We start from the raw sequence: 22,147 nt of genomic DNA, 5'->3' as shown, positions 1-22,147 counted from the left end.
CCAGGATTGTGATGAATTGCACACAAATATCATCCCAACTCCACTGATCTGGGTGCCAGTGCTGGCTCCAAGCTTGTCTGAGTGTTGCTAAGTGTAGCTTATTCTCAGCCTATCTCAACGCATCTAAAATGTATCCAAGTCTGGCAGCCAGAGGCAGGTCACATTTGGTGCCGCCTTTGAGTCGCAGTTGGTCTGAATCAGGTGGTTAGCTGAGTTGTCGTGCTGTAATGTTTTTTTTTTTTCTTTACAATGTTTAGTTTACTCTTTGGGCTATTTTTTGAGATACATGATTTTATTAGACCTGGCATGAGAAGGCCTTGAAATATCTTACTTTGATCTTGGACACACTGTGTTATACTGTGTATTTTCCCAGGACAGAGAGGTTCTTGTATTGGTGGACATGAAAGGTATTTGAATGAGATGAAAGATTCCAGGTTCTAATGTTAGCACACTACCTTTAACTTTTTAACGTCATGAGAGCGTGTGTCTTAATGCTTAGCCTGCCAGACTTTTTACCTTAAAGTCTGATTTTTTTACGGTTGTGAAGCTGTCATCCTTCAGAGAGAGAAACAGACTGTTTTTCACTGAAACTCAAAATTAGTAATGACAGACTTGGAGATGACAGACATTAGCAGTAATAGTGACAATAACCCCCCTTCTCCTGGCTTTGAAGCTCTTCTTCTTTTCCTCTCTGTTTGCGATGCATGTTGTCTGGAGGATCAGGCAGTGTGGAGAGCCAGGTGCGAGGGGCAGGAGCTGATAAAGAAGCAGGGCTGCTATCAGGACACAGGGCCTGATAAAGGACAACACTCACCACCACCACTTCCTGATTTATAGCTGCCGTAACCACAGTGGAGCCATGACCACAGCAACCCCCATTTTACTGACACTTATATTTTATGTTTATTTATTTTCGTTACAGAAAACCCTAGCTATTATAAAGCCTCTTTGTCTTTGCCCAACAAAAAGGAGTACCATTTGATCACTGATAATAAATTATTATTTAGTCATAAATTATTAGACTTGACTAGACATTACCAAAAGTATATACCCCGATATTACACTCATATGTGATTTTTTAACACCTCATTTCAAAACTATGGCTATTAATATGTAGCTATAACAGTCCCCACTCTTCTGGGAGGCTTTCCACAAGGTTTTGGAACCTGGTTGCAGGGATTTGCTCCCATCCAGCAAACAACAGCATTAGTGAGGGCTGCCACTGATGCTCAGGCTTGGCTTGCATTCGGTGTTCCAATTAATCCCGAAAGTGTTGGATGGCTCTGTGTGGGCCCGCACTGTTCCTCCACACCAAACTCGGAAAAACATTTTTTTATAGACCTGGCTTTCTGCATTGTGGCACTGTCATGTTGAAAGAGAAAGTGTTGCCACAAAGTTGGAAGCACATTTTTGTCTAAAATATCATAAGTGGCCTAGCCCAAACCATGAATAATAGCCCCAGAACAAAATATCACTTTTTCGGTGTTGTAGGTGAAACATTGGTCCTGCACGCTCTGCACATGCAAATCTTTAGGTATGACTTCAAAGACATTTGTCATTCTATTAATAAATAATATATTGCTCCTTTAGGCAATACACTGTATGTTAAATGCCACACATTTCTGCATCTAGTTTACAGCCAAGGCTGTTAATCCAAGATGGGAGTGGATGCCAGCACTAGATAGAGAGATGAAGGAAATGAAAGACTCTAAAAGAGTAATAAACAGATTAATAATGTGGAAGGTTCCAGCGGCCAGCCTTGCCTCTCTCAATTAGTGCTAAATCAGCAGCGGTTATTAGCCTGCCCCTAATTGAATGTGATAGCGAACCGTGTTAATGCAATCCTCCAGGTGTAATTGGTGTCAGAGGGAGAGGTACATCCACTGCTAGCCCTGTCTCTGTACCGGGCCTCGCATTTGCGTGCTCATTCATTTTCTGCCCCCACGTGACATCAGCCAGTACCCTGAACATGTCTGATCCTGCCTTGCTGTTACTTCAGGGAAAATCTTTGCCTCCTGAGTGGGCAATTCCTCCAGAGATGATCCAAGTGAATCCTCCAACTAATAAGGAAAGTCTCAAAAGCTCTCTAAGCCTTTTGGGTATTTCAGCACTGTCTTTTGGAAAGAGAATACAGACATCAATCTGCCTGATTCAGTCTTGAAGTGCGATGGAAAATGGCATATTTATAAGCAGATACGAACAACCTTACAAAGTGATGAATACAACCAGAAAAGTGTGACTTTTCTCACTCAATTCTTTCAGTTTTCCAGAAGCTGCTGCCCAGAAGCATCCCCAAAAGATGTGAAAAGAAGTGCTGGCATCATGCGTCTCCGTGGGGATGGTGATGAGTAGTATCTGGCTCTCACTAGATACAGCAATTGGCATTCAGGCCAAAGAGTTCAATTCTTGTCTCATCAAGCCAGAGAATCTTTCCTTCATGCTTTCAGAGTCATTTAAGTGTTTTTTGGCAAACTGCAGCCAGGCTGTCATGTGGGTTTTTCTCAGGAGTAGCTTCAGTTCGGACCACTCTCCCATAAAGTCATGTTGTTGGAGTGCTGTAGAGATGGTTGATCTTCTCTTTTTGTTCAGTTATTTAATTTCAGCTCTAGAAAAAGTGTTTTAGGGTGGTTCCAAATTCCTTCAGTGATGGCACCCACTGTGCTCTTGGGAACTTTCAGCATTTTAGCTTCTTTTTTTCCATCCTCCTCAGATCTGCGCCTCAGTAGAATTCTATCTGTGGAGAGTTTTTTGAATTTCATGGCTTGGTTTTTAGCACTCACATGCATGTGAACTGTGACACCTTTTAATAGACAGAGTTGTGCCTTTCGAAAGTATTTCAAATCAATTGAATCTGCCTTAGGTGGACTCCAATAAAGTTTTACACCTATTCTCCGCACAGTATGGAAACTTTGCATCTGTGCACTTGTATCTGTGCTGCTGCACTGCATCATTAAGCACTACACCAGCTGTCAGTAATACAGCTTGTCAAGAGTGACATAAAGAAAAGACAACTTTTTACCATTCAATTGTTTTCTGGCTGTAGTTCACATTCTGAATGTTAAAACACTGAAGAAAATAAATACATATATATTTACTGCATCTGAAAATAGCATGTTAACATTATCTTGATAGACGTTGCTTTAATATAACCACAGAAGTGCATAAATATTGGTTTTTGTGAATATGTACCGTAAAGAGATTAACTATGCAGAGCTAAGGACGTGTAGTCAGGCAAAAACTGATTCCTTTGCAAATTTATATCCATTTGAGAGATGTTTCAAGGGGTTATAAAAAAGTAAAATCACTTGGAAATGCACTGGAGTATGTTTACAGATTAATGGCATACAATGAATCGGATCCATTTTAATTCTACCAAACACCAAAATAAAGTAAATAATAAAATGTGTAAAAGTGGCTTAATATTATTCTAGTTCAGGGTATTTATTAAAGCCTACTTGCCACCGAAGTCATTTAAAAACTCACGCACACACACAACCATAAACACATATGCTAAGCCTTTTCCCTCCTCCTTATCTCCATCTAGATGAGGCATGCAGCAACTGCTCTTTCGGGGCGATCTGCGATGCCCAGAGCGGGCAATGTGTGTGTGCATCGGAGTGTGTGGAGTCCCACCAGCCTGTGTGCGGCAGTGATGGCACCACCTACAACAGCGAGTGTGAGCTGCATGTCCGGGCCTGCAAAGAACAGATGGACCTCCGAGTGGTCAACCAGGGAGAGTGCAGTAAGTAATGCATACATTTAAACAGTGTGTGTCTAATGCTTACAGTGTACCATACGTATTGTTTATTGTATATGATTCTTGACATACTGTGCGTATGAATCCTGGGTGATAAGAGAAAAAAGAAATAAAAATTTATGAAGTTCTTTTTCTCAAGCTATAAATTAAATGTGGATATAAAAAATGCAAGTAGAACCCAGCAGGAACCTCATACAGCTGCAGGCAGGCAGTTCTTATTTCAACAAACTTTGAATGAAATTGCAGGGTATTCAGATAGGGAATTACCGAGGGAAAATGTATACATCAGATTTAAGTGAGGGTTATATTACAAGAGGAATTTGCATGCATTGCAATTAGGAAATGACCATTCTACTATTTCAGAGAAGCATTTTAAGGTCTGGTGTGAGTGAAATCCATCAAAACAACTCAATGAATATTTCCTTTTTTGCATTGACCCATCACACTCTGACCCGTCCCTGTGCTGTGTTTGTAATTCAGAAACATGCGGCAGCACCATTTGTGCCTGGGGTGCTCGGTGTGTCCAGAATAAGTGTGAGTGCCCACAGTGCTTGGGCGAGGCCCTCTCCACGGTGTGTGGAAGCGATGGCACCACCTACAACAACGAGTGTGAACTCCGCATGTCCTCCTGCATGCAGAAGAGGAGAATTGATGCAGTAAAGCCCGGCAGCTGCGACGAAGGTAGGAAATGGACTTTGAAATGGTGTAATTATGTTAACCAATCGCCCATTGAAATGGTGTAATTATCTTTATCAACTGACCTGTGGTGCAGTATTCAGTCATCTGTGGATTTTCATAATGGTTGCATATGCCACCAGCAGCATGCCAACAGGCTAACATAGCGAAAGATGAAGTGAAAGTCACACTGCGTGTCCGTCAACAAAACCTGTTACATGAACACAAATTACTTCTGGGTGATTAAGTTCAGGTCAGCTGTACTTTTTTTCGAAAACAATATCTTCATGCTTCATCAGTCCCTCCATTTCTTTAGCTGCTTTAAATTCTCAAATAGTTACCAGGGTCTTTATTAGCCTCAACTGCAGATCCAAACCCAAGCTCATATTATTTCTAATGTACCCTATTGTATTATATATTTTTTTATTTTATTATGTTTTGGTAAGAAGCCAATTTTCTGATCTGCTCCCGTTCTTATGTGCTGCAGCTGCTGTTTGTTGTTTCTGGATCTCAGCACTTTTTCCCCATTTTTACTTGTTGTCTAAATAAATTAAAGCAAATTCATTATTGTTGGTCTTACTTGGCCATTTTTTAATTCAGTTTGAAGCTGCTGTCAATGAAACTCAACACAAAGCCTTCCAGCAGCTTATAATGCATTAAACTTCCCATCTTCCTAGCATGGTTTTAATGTGAAATATCTGGAGGAAGTGGAGATCCCCTCCAGACACGTATTAGGCATATTCGACAATAATTCGCTTGGAACAATAATGTGTGTCTGATGTTTTTTCCACACAAAAAGTACAATTTCTACTTCAAAATCCTTAAAAAGACAAGACATCTACTCCTTCTACTTCATTAAAAATGAAAGAATCTGTGAATATGCAAATTGTGCATATTTTCCTGCTTGACACACAATGTCTCCTACTTCACTGTAAAGTCCATTCTCATAAGTTGCATACTGGACCAGGATTGACCTCCACACTATTTGTGATGTCAAATGGTTGTAGCCTCGTCCCTTAAAATCAGATTTTCAATGAGCACAGAGAAGATGAATGTGAAAACATCCTTTTAGCATTAAACTCTGCACATACATCATTCTGCACAGGAAAGCTCAGAGAAGAAAAACATATTTTTCAGTGGAGGGCGACTTTAAGTTTCATTGATATTAGCATTGAAATATATTATTTTAAAAGAGAAACTCAACAGACTGGTGCGTATCACATGAACATGTTCACCATCGGAGCCGATGCCAAGTGAAGTCCTTTCACTTGGCTTTTGTTAGGTGTTATTTGTTTGTGTTGTCGCGGTTATTAAATACCAGCTTTTATTTGAAGATTTTACAGTATACATTTTATCAAGCCCTTTTGTCCAATTATGCTTTGTGTATGTGTATGACCAATGGCACTTAATGTGAGTACCCTTGATTTCTACGCCTGTGGCTCTGTCGTTCCTCCACATTATGAATAAAGGAGATCTAATTTACCGTGCAAATCATATCTTGATCAGCGCTGACAGACCGAGGCAGGATATCACAGTCCCTGCTCGGCCTGTCTTGGGGGACAACTCTGGAGGGAGCAACATGTCAACCTCTGGTTGTCATGCAGACGATGCCGTTCCCCGTCAGCTGTTGGGTTGTCGCATGGAACATAGTCATCCTCTTACGAGGTGTGAAGGGGAGCAGATTACACCTGCCAGCAGGAGGGATGGCTTGAGAGGAGAAAAGAGGAGGTAGATGGAGGACAGAGCAAATAGAGATGAGAGGAATCCTCTCCTGTTTTGATTGCTAGCCAGGGGTGTTTCATTCTTTTCTTTTTTTTTTTTTTCTACTATTGTCTACCGCATTGGCCCTAGGCCTGCGAGGCGAATCGTGCCGCCAAAGCTTCTCGTGGTCGATTTAACATCATTTCATTGACTGAGACGAGTGACCTTTTTTGTATGTGGAGCTTGAAGAAATGTGAAACCGTATGCCCACCATGCAGACTCTTTGTCACCATACACACATACATCTACACACTCTGTGCTCTGTCTGTCTATTGGTTGTCTGGTATCAGGAAAAAAACGCTCCTTCCCTGCCTAAGGGCATTGCTTTGCTCGTGGTGCCTCATGGGTTCGTTTTTATTCTTTCTCTCATACTGTCTCTGAACATCCTCCTTTTTTTTTTTCATCAGTTGCTCATTTTGATTCAGAGAAAACCATCAGGCTTACACAACACAATAGATTCTTGTTTTTTTTTTTTTTTCCCCACTCCCCGTCGCTCTCCGCCATTCCACCCACTCATGTCTCTCTCTCCATTTTGCACTCTTCTCTATCAAAATTGTATCTCTCGACAAAAGGGGCACCGATGCTTTCACAGATAGGGGTGGAGATGGGATTGTCTGCAACCGATAAATTTCACCCCAGGGGTGGCTACTGCTTCCAGGTCCTTTCAGCCCCCCCTTCAAATCTGACCCAGACCCTCCACAGGACGTCTGCTGTCATTGTACGAGGATCAAAACCAAGTTGCTGTTCTTCCCCTTGAAATATCCGTGTTTGGCTGTGAGATCTTGGCTATATACTGTAGAAAGGATTTGTTGTTGATAAATTCATCCCCGCCTAGATGTATGGGTGGTAGATTTTGGCAAAATTAGTAGTATATATTGTGTAATACAGCACTCTGTCACAAAATATAAGACCAAAGACTGTATTTTCTGGCTCTATTGTAGACAGCAGCAAAGCTCTACATCACCGGTGTGCACAACCCCCAACTCCATACTTCATATCTAAGATAAGCCTAGAGAGGAAGTGAACATGTGATTTATTCGTTTACGTAGACCTGACTTAAAAACCATCCTCATTAGTCTTGTTGGGGGGAGGGGAGCACAGAGCATAAAAATGGAAGTTGTTTTCTTCCGCCTTTTGTTTAACAGTAATGAAAAATGACAGTGTTCCCACTGTTGGCCATACAGGGAAATTTATCACCTGTTTAATTTCACACTCGGGTAGGCCTGGCCTCAGCTTCTTTTCTCGACACTGACAAAGTGGCAACTCAGAGCAGTGCATCACCTACAGGGGCCCAGGCCCCTTTTTAATTGAATAGACATTTAATAAACAAGATTATGAGTGCAGGATCACACAGTGACACCCGGTCCACACCCTGCTCCTCACAGATCAGATCAAGAAAGCTCCAAAAGACATGAAAGGGCATGGGGGGGAAAAAAAGCAAAGTGAGTGTCTGGGTGGGAAAAGAACTCATCTGAGTGAGATCAGCGGATTTTTCCTTCATGGTCCATCCATCACGGGGCTCGTAACCTTCTGTTGAGGCAACAAAACTTCTTTTTCTCCTTATGCCATCTGCACACACCCCATACCTTCTCCCCACCGGGCGTGACGCTCCATCCCTCTCTATCTCACGGAACTTTATTTGGACTAACACGCTGTCACACTCGTCAGGACCAGGGCGTACGAGGGGACTGATAGATAAATAGATGGAGCTAAAACAAATGCAAATTGCGCCACGCTGCGTCCTTCGGCAAAGGCTGCTGTGCCGTGACACGCACCACAACGAGGAAGGATTTGTTTCGAATAGATAGATGTCCACATTGGCATTCACACAGGTCATGCTATCATAGCTTTCATAATAATATTGGCTGCTGCTGGAGCTACAGATATTGACATGAATAATCTGGTTAACCAAACATCTTCAGGCTCACACACATTTTCTTCACTCTTTATTTTTTACCCTTTACCCTACTTTCTTCTTCTCTCTTTAACACACACTTCGGGACAGCTTAGCATCCCCTCCATCACTTCCTCTATTGTCAAAATCCTCTCCTGTCAAATCCTTGTAATGTCTTTTCCTCCCCTTTCTTCTTTGGACATTATTCTTATGCTATTCATTTCCTTTCTTCTCTCGCCGCTGAATTCTGTCTTCTTAATGGGGCTCCCTTGGCTAAATAGACTCCGGCTTCTGACATGATTGAGTAAAAAGGAACGGATGGGCAGTGCAGAGAGAATAGCTGATGCAGCCATCTTAGCTGGGGATGTATTAATTGAAAGGTTCATAGGCAGCACGGGTGGCGGGCACATCAAAGAGCAACAGCTAATTAGGACCCCCCTTCGCCCTTCACTTTTATTTATTCCATTCTAATGTCTTACCTTTTTTATTTATTTATCTTGTCCCTGTAAGGGGGCCTGAGCGGAATATGAATTGGCTACTCCTGCATTTCCCTTTTATTATGTCTTGCTGAGCTGGCGTACAGTACACAGATACAGGTGGCCAAGCACCAGGGCCGCAGCTTTTGTTATTATTTCTCTTTCTGATCAGCTCTGGAGTCGGCTGACTTCTCACTTTCAGGTGACATCTGAAGCCAAATACCTGCCGGTTGAAAGCCATTAGCCAGCGCATTAGCCCCGTCACAAAATGTTACGTTTAACTTGGGCAGTGGTTCACAATCGATAAGTAGCTACAACGGCAAATTCGAGCAAAAGGATTAGGGTCTGAGGTTCTGCTGGTTTAAAATGGAGACAGAGCGAGTCCTTAACAAGTCCTGATGTCTGTGGGGGATGTGGCCTCTGAAACACTCTACACAAAGCTCCAGCTCCGCTGTTGTATCCACTGCTAATGAAGTCAAGGCCCCTCCACTGTATCAACCACTCAAAGCTGTCACAGTCCATTGCTGATGACCCATAACAAAGAACAGCCAGGGCTTCATCTGCCCCTGCACTGTGACCTGCTCCATAATCTACTTTAGAAGATGGGTTATGCTAAGTGGCACTTCCATCACTACAACATTGATTTCACCATTAGAGGTTGTGCATCAATACAGAGAGTTGAATGAGCCCTAAAAGTATACGGGAAGAGGAAGAAACATGTTGATTACCTGATGTTTTTTGAGCCTTTCAGCTGCGCTGGGAGCTTTTAGTTGGACTGGATTCCTTTTTTGAATAACAAATTTGTTTCAAATGAACTTTCTTCCAGCCCACGGGGTGCCTTTCTCTCTGTCTGACATTCTCTCCATCTTTCTTGCTGACTGCTTTCATTCCCTGCCTTCACACACATTCACCTAATCTCCCTCAGGAGTTCCACTGTAGGTGAAATTTGCAACTTCAAAAGCAGGATCCTCCCCCTTTCTGTGCCTGCACTCTGGAACAGCTCCCGATTTGTTTTTCATAAATGAATCTCCAAACTCTCCCGCTGGATAGCTTTTTTTCCCCTCCTTCATGTATCCCTTTAAAACCTTCCTTAAATTCCTTACCTTGTGCTTAAGTTCGCACAACAGTTCAACAAAGTCAACAGTTTTGTGAACTACTGGATAGTGATTACGGGGCTTTGTTTGGCCTTGCTACCTCTTTAACCAGGAACATAAGGTCAGCTAGAGCGGCTCTCTTACTTCGATCTGGAGAAGTGCACTTTTAAAACAAATAAAAAGGTCTTCTAGGGTCACAGTTAAAGAGTTGCTGGGACAACTTTCTTTAAAGTCTCAGGCGATAATTAGATTTTACAGAACACTTTGCAATTAGTTGTATTCTCATATCAGGAAGCAGGCACCCATAAAGCAGGCCTTGCCACCAATTCTTTCTGCACACTTGGAGGCCAGAGTTAATAATTCCCTCCCCTTTTTGTCTGTGATTTAATTGAAATGAAAAGGATGCCTCGCTGGTGGTGCAGAGATGTTGTGTCTAATTTATTTAGTCAATCTCTCGCCCTCACTACAGTTGGTCATTATCTTGTACTACCAGCAGCGCCTTTGGTTCCCTCTCTCCACCGCCAGCGTGAGAGAAATATAAATTATCCCAACTTTGTGATGTTCGTAATGTATAAATGTAGCCTTAACTTTAGAGAAATATGACCAGGACACGGTTTCTACCTGATGCTCTGATAAAGGGATAACTCCCTAGTGTGTTTGCTTGTTTTATGAATAATATTGTGTATTTATGGTGTGTTTTATAATGCAGAGTGTGGCTCAGGAGGGTCCGGCTCAGGCGTGGAGAGCTGTGAACAGGACCGCTGTCGTACATTTGGAGGCTCGTGGGACGAGGATGCAGAGGACGACCGCTGTGTCTGTGACTTCACCTGCCAAAGTGTGCCTCACAACACGGTACAGCTTCCTTCAAAACCTTCACAAAAACGCAACTGATGCAGTTTGTGTCTCTGAGTCGTAATGAATTGGAACACACAAACTAAAACAAACACTACTGATGTTGACTTATTCTTCCCTATGGTGGCTGCCTCCACAGTTCATTAGGGGAAAATGCTAATCAGTTTAGAAATTATTAAAAAGCAGTCCTTATAACTTCAGCTCAGACCCTCTCAAATTTTTCTCTTTAGTATCAAAAGCAATCCTGAGAGTTATGGTTACAATGCAAACAGGAGTGCCATTTCTACATTTTTGTAGAACACTCATGATGTCCTGTCAGTGTGGTTCAAACAAAGTGCATCAAGCATTAAGGGTCAACTTGCTGGAAATGAACAGCATTAACATTAGTTGTTATAAGAAATGAGGGGAAATTAATTGATTGGTGCCACACCTTTAAAATAATATACTTATACTACTACTTAATCTTGTGCGCTTGGGAAAAGGTAGCATGTATTTTCAAGTCAAAAGGCTTAAGTACAGGTGAAGTCACAAGTCATTCTTTTAATTCATTCACCTTTCTGTCATTCTTTTGTAGGTTTGTGGCTCAGACGGGAAAAACTACAGCAACGAGTGCGAGCTGAAGAAGGCCAGATGTGAGAAACAAGAGCACTTGTTGATTCAGACTCAGGGACCCTGTGCAGGTCGGTACATTTCACCACTCAGAGTTACATTACAGTGCACAGAAGCACCCTCACCAAGACTCATTGCCATTGACATCCCATTTCTCCACTCATTTCACTCATTGATGGGGTAGTAATAGTCCATAGTTGGAATATAATTCTGACAGCGCTGCTGTTGTCTCTCTGCAGTGTTACCACTGTAGACATAAGCAAATGAAGTGAAGAGGGTCAAGGTTAAATTTGATGTGTGTGATTGTGTAATTTGCTCAGGGAATGATGACTCAGCACACTTGCAGCTTTTCAGCAATGCTGTCGTTCATATGTGGCAAACTGACCGGTCCTCTGGGGCTGGCTAGTGTGTGGAGCTACGAATCTTTCTCACAGGCACACGTATGGACTGAGCTGATTGCAATAATGATTCACTTTCCCAGCCGAGACATTCTGAAGATTTAAACCATTAAAGTTGTGTTCACAAGCTTTGCTTCATAACCCTCAGGATACCACTTTACCCCAGCTTACTTTAATATAAAAACCCTCTCTTTGCATGTAAATGAATGGCATTTATCAGCCAGAATCAGATCAGTGGCTAAATAGCAAAGGTTAGCTGCCTTCCTCTCTGTGGCTATGTTAAATGAAGAGCTTTTGCTCTGATGCTAGCGCAGGCCAGGGAGCAGACCAAAAGGCACTTAAGGGATTTGGTGTGATCATTTCAGCCTGTTTGATTCCCTGTGGGTCTAAAATAGAGGAGGAAGGAGAGTTGAAAAGAGAGTGAGAAAGAGGGAGCTGCCAGTGTTTTCACACACACCCCTGCAGATTCTTCTCCTTCCTAAGCTGGCCTCCTTGGGCACTGACTGTCACGCTTCTCTACCATCCATGGATAATCAATCCTTTTTTTGAAGAGCCCTCTATGGGTACGAGAGCTCTGGGCTCTCCTTTCCTATCGGCAAGTGCAAAAACTCAGATCTTGGGGAAATTCACTGCCCTCCACATTAGCTATGTAGGGAGAAACTTCATTTGACCTCAACTCCAGAAACTTGCTGGCTCTAACTAGGGGAGCATAAAGGCAACCTTGTTTTTTAGAGGTTTCGGATTTTGGAAAAACTTGCATGCGGCATCTACTGTGTCATCTGCTGCATGCACATTTGTAAAGTTTGCCTCTCATAGCATTTCCAGCCATCGTCTATAGCTGCCTGCAAACTCAAATCTAGGTCAGGGATTTCAGTAAAATCCAAAGAAATTCTTATTGGTTAACAAGAAAAGCAAAAGTGCAGATGTGCCCTTGCTTGAATATAAAAGACTAGCTACATTCGCTGCAGCGGAGATTGCACAGCCGCAGACCTTGAAAATGTGAGGGTAATACTGCACGTCACAGTGAGCTGCATTGTGCTGGACAATGGCCACTGAAGAGGAAAAACCCTTGAAGGGTGGAAGAACATATGAAATTAAAAGTTCTCCTTGTCCTAATAGGCTCAGTGCAGATAGCTGAATGGAGCGCTGGAAAGTGGCAAGTTAAATGAACTGTGTCCAAAGCCCATCTCTGGAGTGGGAAAGCACTGGAAAAAGAGCGAGCCGAGTCATCACCATTAGGCTGAGGCTCATATCCACACCAGTAGCGGTGTGATTTATGGCCCCTGTATCTCCAGCCTCCAAACTCCAAATGAGCAACACAAGAAAAAGAGATCGGGAGGGGAATAGAGAGAGACAGAGAAAAGAAGGGAGAGAAAGATTCTGTTTTGTTTCTGCTTTCGATCTCTACAACTTTACTTTTCACTCCAAAGCTTGGAAAGAATTTGAACAATGATATTTTTTGCCTCGGCCATTAAACAAACCCCCTTCTCCCTCCCACTGTATGTTTTGTTGTTCTTCTCTTCCAATTTCTGGAGAAGCGCCAGTTTTTGGGAACACATTTGTTTTTTATTTTGTTGAATGTAGTTCTTTATTCAGAGCTGTCACACTAGTTTGAAGGCTGGTGCATCCTTAGACAAAGGAGCTCTCCACACACTGTGCTCAGGCAGAAACTGCTTGGCACATTCCTTCACATTATGCAGCAGGCTTTCTTTTTTTATTTATTTTTTGGGAAGGTTGTAGGGCACCAGCGCAATTCCGTAATATTAGACAAGAACAAATGAAGAGAACATGCCTCCTAGTAGGTGGTAAATGTCAGCTGCCGCACATTCACCAGCAACGCCATTGTTTGTTTTCACTGGAGGTAATAGCATCATTTTCCCCCTGATTTTGAGCCATTGTGGAGAAAGTAGCAAATAGAATTGTTATCTTGAAGCCGGCTGCCAGCCTCTCCACCTCTGCCCCTCAAGCCAATCGCATTGTTGGCAAAAAGTTACATGTTGCTTGGAGATTGTGTTGTCTAATTTCCCCCTTCCCCGACTAAACCCCTCCCCTGCCAATGTAATCACTCAAATGTTGGTGCTCTTCTTTCTCTCCTTGTGCCATCTCGGTTTTTGTTCCTACCTCATCAGCGATTTCAACCACATCTCCGCCTGAGCTGACAGCTCCCCAGCACTGCAGTCTGTCTGTGTACGGCTGCTGCCACGACAACGTGACGGCCGCCTTAGGAGTCGGACTGGCTGGATGTCCCAGTAAGTTCTCCTCAAGCCGCCCCCCCCGCCCCCGGCTTTGACCCTTCAACCTCAATGTGTCCTGAGCTTGTTGTGTGCACGGAAAAAAAAAAAGTTGTAGATACTATCAGGCTATTTCAGCACATGGGGCTTATTGTCCTTGACTGCAATTACAGCTCCAGAGTTGCAGAGCTGAAAACGTTTCATCTTAATCCAAGGAATAATTATGATAATGTTGCACCGTATCAACAGAAAAATCTCTTCATCTGATGATCTTGACGAATGATAGCAAAGAGACGGGGGAGAAAATGCTGCATCGAGCTGTTAGCTAGGGGATACAGTATGGATGGAGAAAATGCAGACTTAGAAATAGGGATATACAGAGATTTAGCAATGGGGAAACTCACCTAAGCACACTTTATCCACCTTTTTATTTGTGGAATAGGGCTTACCCAACATTTGAGCCTAGCATAAATCTTTAATGCAGAATATCCATCATAGTAAGCAGTATTCAGCTGCTGTAAGTTATGGGACGACAGGTTTAGAAAAGCATAAAACAGTGATGTATTGCAGAGGAGTTTGATTTCATCTGAAGCAGTAGAAGTTAAAAGTGACACCCATGTTGCTCTGTTTTTCCTCAGGTACCTGTCAGTGTAATGTCTACGGCTCCTACAAACAAACATGTGATCCAGCCACCGGCCAGTGCTCCTGTAAGCCAGGTGTCGGGGGACAGAAGTGCGACCGCTGCGAGCCGGGCTTCTGGAACTTCCGTGGCATTGTGACCGAGAACATGAGCGGCTGCACGCGTAAGGAATCACGTCTTTGTGTCTGTGCCGGCTGAGCAAATGTAGTTGTACTGTACCGTTACACGTGACTTCAGCAGTAATTTGGTACAGTGCTAGTCGCTGTATGTATGCTGCTTTTTGTTCCTTCTCATAAATTGCTTAAGGCACCCTCTCACCTTCTTTTCACAAAGGGTCAGCTCACACAAAAATTACAAAAAACATTTTCTCACTTACTTCAAGCGGTATCTAGCCACGCAGAGAGTGTTTGAAATATCTGTCTCTGAGATTTCTGCTGTGACCTCAATAGTCAGGTCAATTTTATTCATATGACCCAAAATCACAAATCTCACATTTGGTTCAAAAGGGTTTCACAATCAACAGACAGGCTTTAGCTCCTTTGTAGAAGAAATCCCACCATGTCCTTTAGTCCTGTCAAAACTGTATTGAATGAGCTTTTTTCATTTGTATTCAAGTGAACAACGGGGTCAGGACCGCTTGTTTGTCCTGGTGTAATGCAATATGGTGACCAGCTCGCATCCTGCCGCTGAGGTATCATAGGACATACGCTCCCAACGCCACAGAGCATTTTCAGTCAACAGCAGGAAGCCTGCAGGTCCCTCACCCGTGGCCTGACCTTAACAAGGTTTACCCACAGCAAGCAGACAGCACGCTGCACACCAATACCAGGTTCAGCAGGAGAGGAGGGAAAAAAAACACACATCATTGATTCTAGGAACATGATGGGGTTGATGTCCTTCCCTTGGGTTGTTTTTCTTGACTGTCTGTCTCGTACTCCTCCTCCTTCTCCTCTTTTTGTGACCCCTAAGGCGTTGTGAACTATCCCCAACCCTTGACTCTAAGACATAGATGTATCTAAAGCAAAGTTCAGAAGCTAAGGTTGCCTCAAACACACTTTTGCATGCAACATAAACCAAGCTATTTTTATCCCTTCATTGCCCCTAATTGATACATTTTTCTAATCAATCTTCTTTTTTTTTTTTCCTCTACCTTTCCACGGCAGCGTGCAACTGCGACGCCACAGGCTCCGTCCGGGACGACTGCGAGCAGATGTCAGGTCTGTGTTCCTGCAAGACGGGAGTGAAGGGCATGAAGTGCAATGTGTGTCCAGATGGAAGCAAGATGGGCATGAACGGTTGCGACAAAGGTAACAAGAGAGAGTGCTGTGGCGACCGGTGGAGCATTTCTAAAAACCATAAACACACACACTTTCGTCTCAGCTTCTCTCTCTCATTACGTGTTTTTCTGTAACTCGTCTGATCCGTGGATCAGCCTTGTAGCAGGGCAGTAAATCGATAGTCATTAGGAAAATACTGGAGTGTACAAATGACATGTGCGTGGCACATCGCCCATTGATGTTTAATTTTCTCTATATCACATTCCATTTTGGATGTTTCACAACACTTCCATGAGGATGTTTATGCTTCTGCATAAGGACTATTGATTACTTCGATTAATAAAGAAAACAGCCCCGGTGATTGCACAAGCTAAAAAGCCGGTTGAAGGAAAGGTTAGCTCCTGCTGTGGGGGCCTGCAGCTCCTTGATTAAGATGCACCATCAGATATCGACTGGAAAGTCAAACGCTTAATGAAGCCAGCAGTCCCAGCACAGTGGTGGGGCACTCCGCCACACACCCTGCCAGATGAAAAGACAAGGTACTGAGGAGTGGTAGCACATGAAAGCAGAAGCCGAGGGGTGGGGGGTACTCTTAGCTTCTGTGATGTTGCAATAATGCAAAGACCCCACACTCACAGCCTTGCCGGTGGATGGTGGGCTCCCCTACTGTAGCTCCTACTGCGGCAACTTCAAGGCTTCAAACGCTCCTTTTGGAGAGCTTGGGGAGATATCTGCGGAGAGAAAATATCCTGAGTGCACACCTTTGCACAACAGTTTTTTTACCGCAGTAAGACAGTTAAGGAATATTTCTGTGGTCTTTGAAAGTATGAATAATTCACATCGTGTTATGTACAGGTAACTAGAATATATTACATTACGATCACATTACCACTGCTGTACTGTGGTTGTAAGGAGACTAAAAACAGGTCACTCTCTTAGAAACACTAGGAATGAAACACCGTCTGTCAACATGTTCTACACACATTTTAAAATCAGACACAGTTGGGTTTGAGGTGTCAGGGGTTGTGGCTCTGTGCAAGGCTAGCTCATCAGCATCCTCGTTACAAACACTAGTGCTAACCGTATCCCACAGCAAGCCAACGGATAGTGCAAAGACAAGGCTTAGCATAGTGTTAGCATGTTATATTTGGTGTTGAAATGTAACCCCAGCTATACATGCTAACACTATAAATTGGACTCGTGTCACTCACTGGGTGACACAGAGAGAGGGCCCTGACTTTTGCTAGTCAGGGGTCTATAGACTTTTTGTCCAAATCTTGTGTATGACACCATACATAAAAGTGGAGTAAGCTCTGAAGCCACAACTGCTTTACCATTACGATTAATATACAGTGTATAAGAATGTGTTAAGGACTCAAAAAACAATTTTTGTTTGATTGCTCTTCATCTCTTCATTACTCTTTCATAATTTTTCAGTCTGAGAAACCAATTTAATGGCTGTTTAACAGGCACAACTTTTGCTCACTTAAATATAAGCAGAAGTTGTATAATTGTTAAAGTTTAACATTAAATATGCATGCACATTTTTCACACAACTTCCAACCGCAATTTAGAACTTATAAAGCAGCTTTAGTCCATTGTGATTAGGGGGCTGTACAGAATGTGTAACAACATAAACCCGTTTCTTTCACAGGTCCTGAGGCTCCGACTTCATGCGAAGAGTTAGTGTGCAGTTTTGGAGCTTCTTGCATTGAGGTGAACGGCCAAGCCCACTGCGAGTGCCCCTCACCTGACTGTGATGAGAAAAACAAGACCAAGGTGGGTCTTTTTTTTAAACCCTCTGCACAAGAAATAAGTAGTTTGATTTGCAAGTTTCTTATAAACAGAAAAACATTGTTTCAGTGGCCTGCAGGGACTTAACATGTGTTCCCATCTCCCCTCTCTCCATCTCTGTCACCGTGGAGCAGGTGTGCGGCTCAGATGGGGTGACCTATGCCGACCAGTGCCAGCTGAGGACCATAGCCTGTAGGCAAGACAAGGACATCACAGTGCAACATTTTGGACAGTGCACAGGTGAGCCCTGTCGAAGCTTTCGTGCATCACTCGTTGCACGGATGGCCAACTGTTGTCAGACCCCGATCAAAAGATAATGAGCGGTGCCGTGGGCCTCAAATTATCCCCCTCCTGCTGTTTCTCCTCCTATCCATCTCTCTGTCTCTGTCTCAGAAAGGAAAGTCACAGCAACATCTATGCAAATTTAGCTTGAATTTTGTGTTTTGTGCCCGGGTACCTGCACATGATGGCAATCTTACTTATTTATCATTAAGCTAATCCAAATATCAACAGACAGATTTCTGATTCATGGTTAAGATCACAGTCACATGTAAGAATTTGTGTGTGCAAGTTCTCTTGTCTGAGAATTGTGCTTTTCATTGTTTGTAATACATAGAGTACAGTAAAGTAATCTCTGCCCTCACCCTGCAACTGTCAGGCGAGAGCAAAATCATGTGTGACACTGGAGGAAAGTTAGAATAAGAAAGAGAGAGATATTTTAACATTTTAAAACCGAGGGCTCTGTAGTTTGACTGGAGTCTGAGCCTTTCAATCCCACAAGATAGCAATGACACTTCCTTCTTGCGTTCTCACTCCTCTGTTGGGATTTGGCTCCATCTTCAAACCCTCCTGTTGGGAAATGCGTCAATCCCTTTGCAGCTTTATGCTGCCAGGAACACGACGCTGTTTCAGTATGGTGGCGGATGTAGAGTACATGTGTACTGAGTAAAAGGTACAGCTTTTAGCCCATGGTCCAGATGCTGATGGACATTGTTTGGTTCGGTGTAATAGGTGCTGGGACAAGTGCCAAGGCCATGGCTTTCATGTACAGTGAAGTTGTCGCACTGACTGCCAGCTTGCGTCACAACGGGGTTCTACAGACGCCGCCGGCAAGCTCAGTAGGGAAGAGGAGCGCCAGCTGTGCAGTTCTGGCCATGAGCCACTGCCAGGTGTCTAGCATTTTAAGATGGAAAAATGTTCACCTCATCGCTCAGTGGGCACAGATCAGGTGACCTAATACTGTGGCACCAAAAAAGCAGAGTCCTCTTCGCATATCTATCTTGAGCTCTCTTTGTCAGACCCAAATTAGGTCATATCCATAGGAGGTACGACTGTTGACATGGTCTGTGTTGAACTGCAGTTGCAGGTACACAGATAAAGAATCCAAATATGCTCAGCAAGAGATCGACAAGGCTTTGATAAGTCCCTGAACATCTGGTAATTACAAATTCAGTGCCGTGGGTTACCAGCAAAAGGAGCCAAAATCCAGTCTGGTTTCACATTTCTCTGTTGCCTGGCAATAGAGATGTGGGTTGTGTGTAATTCCTTACCTAGCATTGCTGTACACAGAAGGCAAGAAGGCGCCTCGCAGCGGACCTGTTTCTCTATGGAACCCCTCAGGGGAGGAACAGACAGGCGAGCGCTCGGGCCCACCGACAGCCACAGAGGATCTTTTAATTTCTTCCTCCGGATGCGGTCGCACCGTGGGTAGCTGCTCCGCCGCCACTGTCGGCTCGGGGGTTAGATCTCGAGCTCATTTCACGTGTGGCTGGGTGCGAATTAGCATTTGCTCTGCCTCCACCCCTCACCACGCCGCAGCCCGGCCTGCCCTCCCCTCCCGCTGTTTACATGCAGTGCTTCCAGACACAGGGCCTCAGCACTGTGGCATGCTAATGTTCACTGAGCTGCTCTGTGGTTTGACAAGAGAGCAATGCCAAGGGCTTATATAAATGAGTGATTATTGATCTTTTTTAACATCATTGATCTGTCGCAAGTTTTTATTATACCACAGAGCGTGACTGCTGCTGCACAGTGTGCCTCTAATGGGCAGGCTAAGAAAAATTCACAGTCCTGCTGGAGAAGCTCCTTAAAATCATTCAGAACTTGCAGCAAACTGTGTGGTAACCCAACTACCTCTGAAGTCTCCCAGTTAAAAGGCAGCGCACCCACAGAGTACAGGGTGGTGTTTTTCTAGCTTCTTCATGCTGTATCTCAGCAAAAGACGAAGCGCTATCTGAGCAACCCAGTAAATGCAAGAGCTACTGTACCAAGCAGCAGAGCAGAGGGAGGGCATTTGGACCGATGAGCAAATTCTGGCGCCGGGGGAAAATGGCCACCAAGTTGGCAATGACCTGCCTCTCCCATATGGTGTTATCACCTGTAGGTTTGCAGCAAATTGGCAACGAATGCCAGCATATGGCATCGGCAGCCCTCCGCCTGCGTGTTAGGGTTCTGTTGCCTCCACCATGTCCTGCGATTTTCTCTCATTATTCAATCCCTCATTCTGTTCCCACTGTTTGCCTTGCCATATTCTCCCACTGCTAGCTTTGTTAACGTGTTTTTTTCCCCTTCTGATTTAAAACCTTTTCTTTAGGCATTTGTCCCTATCATTTTCTTGTTCTTGGCTCTCTGGCTCCCTTTTCTACCCCCTCCGGTCTCCTGTATCCAGATTCCTCCTCCTCCTCCTCCTCCTCCTCCTCACTGAGCGCGGCTGACACCACAAACAATCTTAATAACTACCTTTCAACAATAACTACATGGCTGAGACAAGCCGAGATGACAATGATTTTTTTCCCTCTCCATCCTGTGACATAACTGTCCGTTGCTCCACTGAGAGTGAAAAAAAGCACAAAAAAAGGCAAATGGACTGTTAAACCTGATTAAGAGAAGCATCAGCTGAACAGACTGCGCTGCCAGTCCCTCTTTCCACTTCCAGACTTGTGTTCTTTTCTTCCCTTATCCCACGTCACAGAGCTCGCTGCTTGAGATATGCACACACACCCAAACACACATTAGACACTTCCCAGGGAGCGAGCCTCCTGACGCTAAGCTTGGCACCTGACTGACAGGTGTAGCCAAGAGGAAAGGCAATGCATGCCACCATTCTTGGTGATAGCATCACTGCTCTATGCACTCCACTCCAAATCTCTCACTATACAAATATCTGCCGAGCTTTAAGCTGACACTGTGTGTCTCCCAGGCTTTCTGCCGTCTCAGTAGGTATCACATTTCACACCTCGGTGAATAATTGCCGATCAAATAGGCGATTATAGCAGTGTAATTAAGTCCTACACATAATGTTAGGCGAATCCTAATGAGGCGCAAATCTACAGTATAGGTTATTTTTTTTAATCTTCTGTTCATTGCACCCACACGCTAACACACATCTATACTCATGGGGCGTAAAGAAGTAAAGGAAGAACGACAGTATTGTCACGCCTGCTTGCCTTGGCTAAATCTGAAGTGTTCACTTCCGTAGCATCTCCCTGCCAACTCACTTCTCCCCCTCAGGAGTTTTTGTCCTATTTATCGTTCTTTTATCGCAGACAGTTTGTCCTTTTGCACCAGAGCTTTTTGCATTGGTAATGATGGTGTCTCTGCGGAGAGCCTCTCCTCTCTCCCTCATTTGGAGTGATTTCTTGCCGTGTGTGTGTGCGTTTGTGTGCGTCTGTTGACAGTGGTGTGTTGTGGTGGCGTTGACGGATGCTCATGCTCTCCGCAAGCAGCAGTCGGCTGTCTTTGAAGCCAGAGTTAAAGCCGGCTTTTTTTGCCCCATTTCTATCAATCATTCATCACCGGAGGCACTGGCTGTTGGTGATTAAAGCCTCGCTACTGGAGGGCAGCATTTGAATATGGATATATAATTCATAGGCATTGGCACAGCATGCACGCACACGAACATGAATATTGTGCACACAAATGCATGCCATATGTGTGCACACAAGCACAAACACACTTCGCACTGTGCGTTGACACCAACTGGAGTAGTTTAACTGTGTCTGGGCAACATAACTCATCTGCAGGCGAAACACACTGCAGTGCATATAACTGTGAATGCAGTATGTCATCTGTTGGCATATTCCATATTCACTGTGCATATGGATGCACTTTCATTACTTAAGGTTTGTCAAATAAAGATTCCTGACATCTCATACATTGCAGGGTTTTTAATCAGAGGTTGCTTTTACAAATGGAAGCTTGCATATATGTGTGTGTGTGTTCTTTTTTAATGTTATTTCCTAATGACATTGTTGAGCATCAGGGAGAAGGGTTAGAAGATTAAAAAGAACATAATCATTCAGTGAATGCAGAGGTAAAAAGTTATTGTCAACAGTAGGTTGTAATAATCATTAAGTGGTTTTATTATGCTTTATTGGCTAATGATGTTTTTTATTTCCTATGGTGTGATTTTTGAGGTTGTAATTGAGCTAGGTGAAGCAAAATCCAACATTTTCATCTTTGCTCAGTCATTCATCCATTCCTTGCTTCCTCCCCTTCCCTCCACCAGAAACCATCTCTGAGCCGGCAGACCGACCCACCCCCAACCCCTCCGCCACCTCTCCCAGCTCAACCGCTGCCGCCACCATCACCACCCCCGCCCCCTTCGACCGTAACATGGTGTGGGGCATCCCGCCTCCGAGGACAGCCGAGACAGTGACCACTGAGCAGCCCCCAGCCACCACCCCCTAT

The 22,147-nt window shown here is 43.9% G+C and overlaps 1 protein-coding gene across 1 annotated transcript in view; it reads left to right on the top strand.

The window, feature by feature from the left end:
- agrn (agrin) overlaps positions 1 to 22,147 on the top strand; it is a 247,613-nt gene that overhangs the window by 182,508 nt on the left and 42,958 nt on the right. Inside the window, exons 9-18 of the mRNA XM_035656665.1 lie at positions 3,545 to 3,742; positions 4,238 to 4,438; positions 10,367 to 10,509; positions 11,084 to 11,189; positions 13,646 to 13,765; positions 14,386 to 14,550; positions 15,551 to 15,694; positions 17,319 to 17,443; positions 17,593 to 17,698; positions 21,966 to 22,111. Of these exons, the coding sequence (XP_035512558.1) occupies positions 3,545 to 3,742; positions 4,238 to 4,438; positions 10,367 to 10,509; positions 11,084 to 11,189; positions 13,646 to 13,765; positions 14,386 to 14,550; positions 15,551 to 15,694; positions 17,319 to 17,443; positions 17,593 to 17,698; positions 21,966 to 22,111 (1,454 nt within the window). The remainder of the gene's footprint in view (positions 1 to 3,544; positions 3,743 to 4,237; positions 4,439 to 10,366; positions 10,510 to 11,083; positions 11,190 to 13,645; positions 13,766 to 14,385; positions 14,551 to 15,550; positions 15,695 to 17,318; positions 17,444 to 17,592; positions 17,699 to 21,965; positions 22,112 to 22,147) is intronic.

Source organism: Morone saxatilis, unplaced genomic scaffold (assembly GCF_004916995.1).
Source record: "Morone saxatilis isolate NCDOM2014 unplaced genomic scaffold, NCSU_SB_2.0 Contig15, whole genome shotgun sequence".
Classification (NCBI taxonomy): domain Eukaryota; kingdom Metazoa; phylum Chordata; class Actinopteri; family Moronidae; genus Morone; species Morone saxatilis.
The sequence above is the reverse complement of the archived record's forward strand: the minus strand, read 5'-3'. Positions and strand labels throughout refer to the sequence as shown.